The 7500-nt window shown below is 37.9% G+C and overlaps 1 protein-coding gene across 1 annotated transcript in view; it reads left to right on the top strand.

Annotated features, from left to right (window-relative positions):
- LOC144979126 (uncharacterized) overlaps window positions 1-7500 on the top strand; it is a 35085-nt gene that overhangs the window by 4144 nt on the left and 23441 nt on the right. The window contains exons 2-4 of the mRNA XM_078925726.1: window positions 4817-4934; window positions 6326-6466; window positions 6956-7021. Of these exons, the coding sequence (XP_078781852.1) occupies window positions 4817-4934; window positions 6326-6466; window positions 6956-7021 (325 nt within the window). The remainder of the gene's footprint in view (window positions 1-4816; window positions 4935-6325; window positions 6467-6955; window positions 7022-7500) is intronic.

Raw genomic sequence — 7500 nt, 5'->3', positions numbered from 1 at the left:
ACACAAATCTATCAATTTCTTGCCTATAAGCCACTTCGTTGCCATTTGTTATGAGGCCTTGAAGAGCGGTGTCATCTGCAAACTTTATTAAAGGTACACTCAGGTTTTGACTTCTACAGTCATTCGTGTATATTGTGAATAATACAGGGGACAATACACAACCCTGAGGAGCACCAGTATTTGTAGTTATACAGGAAGATTTGTTTTGTCCTAATTGAACATATTGTGCTCTCTCCGTAAGAAATTCGAGCACCCAAGCGATTATATACTTGTTTAAATTCAGACTAGTCAAATTTTGAACAACCAACTGAGGTTGCATTGTATTGAACGCTGAAGAAAAATCTGCAAAAAGCAATCTGCAATAGCTCCTAGCGTGATCTAGATGCCTGTAGATGTTGTTTGTAAACAGCAAAATGGCATCCTCTACGCCACGTCCTGGTTTGTAAGCAAATTAATGACTATCACTCAATGGCATAAACTGATTCCTAATTTTAACAAGAACAAGTTTTTCTAAAGATTTCATGACTATTGAAGTCAGTGCAACAGGTCTGAGATCGTTCATAGTTTCAAGTTTTTCTTTTTTTGGAACAGGAATAATTTTTGAAGTTTTCCAAATTTCAGGGATCGAAACGCATTGGAGGGACCAGTTAAAAATATGTGTATAAATGGGGGAAAGCTGGTGGGCACATTCTTTTAATAGTTTTCCTTTCAATCCATCCGGCCCAGCAGCCTTCCTCTCGTTTAGTTTCGTAAATACGAATCTCGTTTCCTCTTCACTGACCTCAATAGTCATTTCATCTTCCAAAGCCCTGTCTAATTTATGTTTTTCATTTTCAATATCAAATTTGTTTGCTGTGTCGAAACGTGAATAAAATTTATTTAAAGTTTCAATTTCGATATCTTCTGATATAATCGTGGGCTTTGGATTATAGTTCACAGCAGTTTTAAGCCCCCGCCACGTGTCCCGTATATCCCAGAAGAAAAGCATTTTTCAATTTTATTTTTGTACTTATCTCTACAACTAGATATTACCCTCTTTATCTCTTTTTGTTTTGTTTTCAGATCTTTTTTGTTTCCACTAGTATAGAGAGTTTTCTTTTGGTTCAATAAAAGTTTTAGATCTTTTGTTATCCAAGGCTTGTTGTTAGGATAATATTTTATTTCTTTTTTACAAGACACTAGCTGTTCACAGAATTTTAAATACTCACTCACACAGTCATTCAGCTCATCCACACTATCACATGATTCGATAAAAACATTCCAGTCAGTGCATTCAAAACAACCACGCAAATCTTCACACACACTTCCGTTCCAGATCTGTACACTTTTCTTTACTGGTTTTACACGTTTAAAAACAGGGCGGTAGGTGGGGAGTAGCAAGAGCATGCAGTGGTCAGATAAACCTAATGGGGCACGGGGTAAACATTTATAACTATTTTTAATATTACACAGGAATAAATCTAATGTTTTTTTGTCCCTTGTCTCGCAGTCCACGTATTGATGAAGTCCGGGAGAGTAAAATCGAAGAAGAAGAAGAAGAAGAAGAAGAAGAAGAAGAAGAAGAAGAAGAAGAAGAAGAGAAGAAGAGAAGAAGAAGAAGAAGAAGAAGAGAGAAGAAGGAGAAGAAGAAGAAGAAGAAGAAGAAGAAGAAGAAGAAGAAGAAGAAGAAGAAGAAGACGACGACGACGACGACTAATCATTGAGAAGACAAAGTGGCCAAGTGGAAATGGCAGAGCATTGCAACCTGAAGATCTCGGATTCGAGCCGGCCCTAATTCAAACGATTTCATTTTTTTTTCTCTCCCTTAACCAAGGGCAAGATTGTTAATCCCCAGATTGTTCAATTTAACAACACGATTGATTCTTGTCAATATCAGACGGTTGATGAATTGTTCATGGATGGAATGCACCGGCGATTTCGTGATAGCGACACCCCGCGTCGCGCCAGGGAATTTTTTTGTCTATTTATTTAGTGTTATTCGTTCGTTTGTTGTTGTTGTTGTTTATTTTTTAATTTTATTATAACGTTGTACATTGTATACAATTATTGCATTAGATTGGGCGATATGATGTATTCATTACAGACGGACGAGCTCATGTCATGCGACGACGGGGGTCCTGATAGTCAGGTTAGTGGACCCTGGCTTCACACGCAAAGGAATCGAGTTCAATCCCGAGTGAAGTCGAGTTTTCTTTTTTCTGAACCCGTCCCCGTGCGGCTATGTGGTCTAGTGGTATGACACTCGCTTTCGGATCGGAAGGTCTTGGGACGAGCCTCGCGCTCGGCGTATAGTTGAGTCCTTGGAAAAGGCTCTTTACTCTTTACTCACATTCTCTCACCGTACTCAGGTGTAAAATGAGTACCTGGCCGTTTACAGCGTTGTCTTTGTCCGAAAAATTGTAATATCGCCTAACAGGCGTCATGTCCCGTCCTACATGTTAAATGTTGCTGTTAACCAGGTACCACTTGTAAAGCGCTTTGAGCACATTTAGTGGATATTGCGCTATATAAAACTCATTTTTTATCTTACACCGGTTCCTGCTCCTTAGTTTCTTAATTTAATATGGACCGATCTTGTATACCTTTCACCTGGGTCCTGGGTTCGAGCCTCGCTCGGCGCATAGTCGAGTCCTTGGAAAAGTCTCTTTACTCACATTCTCGCACCGTACTCATGTGTAAAATAAGTACCTGGCCGTTAACAGAGTTGTCTCAGTCTGAAAAAAAATTGTAATATCATGTCTCGTTCTACATGATACATGTTGCTGTTGGACTGGGACCCTTTGTAAAGCGCTTTGAGCACGTTTAGTGGATATTGCGCTATATAATAGCTCAAGGTCAAGCTCAGATACGCGGTACAGTTAAGTGAAATGATGTATGTACTATCAGATATAAGAACACACTTTTCTCAACAGTTATCAAAGGAATGACTGAACAATAAGTTGCTGAATATGAAAAGAGAGAAGAGAGAGAGAGAGAGAGAGAGAGAGAGAGAGAGAGAGAGAGAGAGAGAGAGAGAGAGGGGGGGGGATTGAGAGAGAAAAAGAAAGAGAGAGATAGAGAGAGAGAGAAGGAGAGAGTTTCAGAAGAGGGAGAGAGAGAGAGAGAGAGAGAGAGAGAGAGAGAGAGAGAGAGAGAGAGAGATTGTGTGTGCGTGTGTGTGTGTGTGTGTTTATGAGAAGAGAGAGAGAGATAGAGAGAGAGAGAGAAGAGAGGGGGGGGGGGGGGGGAGATGGGGTGTATGTGTGATGTGTTCTTTTTTTCATCTTCTTTTTTTAATTGAGCTGTAATTAACATAGTTATTAATTTTTATTATATTATTATTTTATTATTATTATTATTATTATATTATTATTATTGTTGTTGTTGTTGTTGTTATAATTATGTACCTGTGTGAGATCTCACCTTTCTAGTCTTCTATCGTAGATCTTAGAGATAAAAGGTCTCTGTTGTTTTATGTACAATCGAACACGTTTTCAAAAAGAAACTATTTATTGTTGTAATAAGATAATCGTAATGAGATACAAGTACAATCACAGCGCTTTAGCAACAACGAAGATCAGTTAACATTCTAATCACGCCATTTCATTAACTTTTTAAAAAGCCATAAAACCAAGTAAAGAAACATAAACGCTCGTTGTTAATGTAGCCCCGAACGAATCTTCAATGTACCCCCCCCCTCCCCCCCCCTCTCTCTCTCTGTCTCTCTCTCTCTCTCTCTCTCTCTCTCTCTCTCTCTCTCTCTTATATATATATATATATATATATATTATATATATATATTATATATATATATATATATTTGAATCGTGTTTGATACAAATATGGTACGAAAAGTGCTCGACATGTAGTAATGGAGCGAATTATTATTTTTTTAAATATTTACCACAATGTTTGAGACGGTCTACATTAATGTTTCAGGCTTAATTTGCCATCGTCAGGACTGAGTTGTTTTGTTGACTGTTGTTGTTTCTTGAAGTGGTTCCGGGTTAAAGTTAATTAACAAGAATTTCCGCCGATGTGGACACGTTCCGTACATCTCACTTTTCGTGTTGAGTGTGGCTTCATGAGGGTGTTTGATTATAGTATATTTCTCTTCCAGGCATAAGCTACATTGTTTTGATGTTGGTGTGTATCCTGTTGCTTTAGATAACATTTTCCATGAAATGTTGTGGTCTAGTTTGTTGTCTTTTAATTTCCAAATATGTTCGCTGAGCTTATGTCTGGAAGAGAAATATACTATAATCAAACACCCTCATGAAGCCAAACACTCGAGGACTTGAGTACGATGAGAAAATATGTGTAAAGAGCCTTTTTCCAAGGACTCAACTATGCGCCGTTCAGTGCGGGACTCGAACCCAGGACCTTCCGATTAGAAGGCTAGTGTCAAACCACAAGGCAGTCAGACATTACATATGTGTATGTGTGTGTGTGTGTTGTGTATGTATGTGTGTGTATTTGTATGTGTGATTGTAAAGATGATAATATAACCATGTAAATCATCCCTTTAGTATTGCTAAAAACGCCTCCGACATCCCGAAGTCCAAAGTTTGAGAGATTTTTACCAAGATACGGGTCACATAAATGAATGTCCCGTCCTACATGTTAAATGTTGCTGTTGGTCAGGGACCCCTGTAAAGCGCTTTGAGCACGTTTAGTGGATATTGCGCTATATATAAGCTCAATTTTAATTTATTTAAAAAAATAAATCAATCGATATTCGAAGGACGAGTTTTCTGGCCAATTTTTTAAATATGTGTTGTTTCCAGAGTACGCCAGTTACTTGTTTTTTTTTTTCTTTCTTCTGATTCTTCTTCAGTCATGCAAACCGGAAGTTCAGGCTGTGGCTAGAGAAGGTGATGGGCAATGACAGGATACAACTCAGTGACGGCAAGTGGAATGAACTCTTCCGTCAAAAAGTCAATGAAGACTATGAGGTGGGTATAAACGTAGCCATCGTAAAGTTATAGCCTGACACTGACCAAAAAATGACGTCAAAAAGCCAATCTTTGGCCACAAAAAAAACAAAACAAACAAAACCAAATCGTGAGTTGTATTCAATAGTTCAACCAATGGGACCACTTGTTTCCATGAGCACTACTAACGACAACTCACTAGGCGGTGCAAAAACCAAATAATGACGTCAAAATGCCAGTCTTTTTGGCTATCAGTGCCAGGCTTTAACTTGACGATGGCTACGGTGTAAGCGTAGGCAAGGATTACTTATGGTAGATAGTATGAAGGTGACGTCACTCAGGTCTTTGTAATTTTTTTGCCATTCGCGTTTATGAATAATTCTCACTTAACTCCATTATCCAGACTATAAAAGTTCAAGGTTACACACAGTTTTGTGTGTTATTCATTTATACTTCCGGGTGGCAATGTTGTGAGCTTCTAAGCCAAGCGCATACTATCTATCTATCTATCTATCTATCTATCTATCTATCTATTATTATTATTATTATTATTATTATTATTATTATTATTATTATTATTATTGGTAGTAGTAGTAGTAGTAGTAGTAGTAGTAGTAGTAGTAGTAGTAGTAGTAGTAGTAGTAGTAGTAGTAGTAGTAGTAGTAGTAGTAGTAGCAGTTTGCAGCAGCAGTAGTAGTAGTCGTAGTAGTAGTAGTAGTAGTAGTAGTAGTAGTAGTAGTAGGTAGTAGTAGGTAGTGTAGTAGTAGTAGTATAGTAGTAGTAGTAGTAGTAGTAGTAGTAGTAGTAGTAGTAGTAGTAGTAGCAGTAGTAGTAGTAGTAGTAGTATAATAGTAGTGGCATATCCCGGTTTCAAATGACGAGAAACGCATATTAGCAAATGCTTGCTTCCCTTTGGATAGGACGCTAGTCTATCGCAAAATACTTTCCGCCAGAATAAGTAACCCAATCACTGCTGGGTAAACAAGAGAAGGGGGGGGGGGGGGGGAAGGGAGTGGGAAAGTCAGTAAAAAAGGGTCTCTATTGCATTCGGGATAGATCTCTTTGCTCTGCCAACTGAGCTATCTGGACCCCTGTTAGTGGATTTTGCTCTATATCATTTATGAAGTTAATCCTCTCCTTACCAGCCGTTTTCAGGATTTTCCCCAAAACATCACACCCAACTAACACAAAAATATATTTTTTCATCACTCAAACACAATAGCAGTAAAGTTTTTGCGATAAATAATTTCTTTAGCAAAACATGCTCTACAAAACACTGTTCATTTTCATGAAATTTTATGATGTACAAGAGAAATTTGAATAAGAAAAATGTTGGTGGTATCGTAACGAATGTGACGATTTTCCTATAGTTCGTAAGGAAAGGGTTAAAAAGGAATAATTTCTCATTCCAGCTCAAACTAAAGGAAAGAGAAAGACAGCTAGCTGACGCCGAGATCCAGAGACTACAAAAACTACGTCTTCAAGGTATTTTGACCTCTGATGACCCGAGGAATGCAAAGGATGGACACCGAAATAGTAACAATAGATCTAAGGTGAGTTATCTATGTTTAGAATAGAATGAATGAAGTTGTCGTCACTCGGCTCTTTATTATTCTTTTAAGACAGCCATTGAGATAATTAGCTGTTGCCGGCGTGTACTTATGTGCAGGTCTGACATCCGAACGCAATTATGAGGCTTGTTTAACATTGTTGGAATGAACAATATTTTGAGTCACTTTTTTTAGATTTCCATTATAACAATGAGCCCATAATAAATTGGGTTATCAGACCTGTGAATAAGTGCACGTCGGTTATTATTCTTACGCACTAAATTCTTTCTAACAGATTATAGAAGGAACGGAATTGACGCCACTATGCTCTTTGTTATTGTTTTTAGACAGCCATTTAGACTGTGACGAGAGCTAAAATTTTTACATTTCTTGGCATTTTAACTTTAAAATCGTTATTATTTGACACATGGTTCACTCTGATATAGTACCGTTTTGATAAGATAGGTTACGTATATTGTTTTGATATTTCAGAAGAAATCAACAAGGACCTACAACGACCATTCGTCCAAACATCAAGACTTATACACAAGGCCTTTGGTAAGATGTTTGTTTGTTGAAAAGACTCGCTACTCACATTCTCTCACAGAACTCAGGTGTAAAATGAGTACCTACCTGGACGTTAACAGCGTTTCTATGTCCGTAAAAAAATTGTATCATTGCCTAACACGCGCCATGTCTCGTCCTAAATGTTAAATGGTTCTGTAAGAATGTTTGTCATGTTTTATGAATTGTGCTTTAGTTTCAAGACACTTTAAAGTCATCGCATTGCCTACATATCAAAAGATTTTATATGAGACACGGATGGGCAATTTGGTTGCACAATTAATAACAAGCTGCTTTAAAGCTTAATCAAATATTTTCCTAAATTTCATTCTAAAATGGCATTTGATATAGCATCAAACGCCGCAAAGCTAAGCGCATCAAGAACGATCATCATCATAGCTTGTCGCGCCAACACCGAACCCACTCCACAGTATCTGTGGAGCAGACCTTAGGTCATGGTCAGTGCAGCTGGG

This window comes from Berghia stephanieae, chromosome 9 (genome assembly GCF_034508935.2).
Source record: "Berghia stephanieae isolate SIO BIC M18660-M18661 chromosome 9, UCSD_Bste_1.3, whole genome shotgun sequence".
NCBI lineage: Eukaryota > Metazoa > Mollusca > Gastropoda > Nudibranchia > Aeolidiidae > Berghia > Berghia stephanieae.
This window is presented reverse-complemented; position numbering and strand designations above follow the sequence as displayed.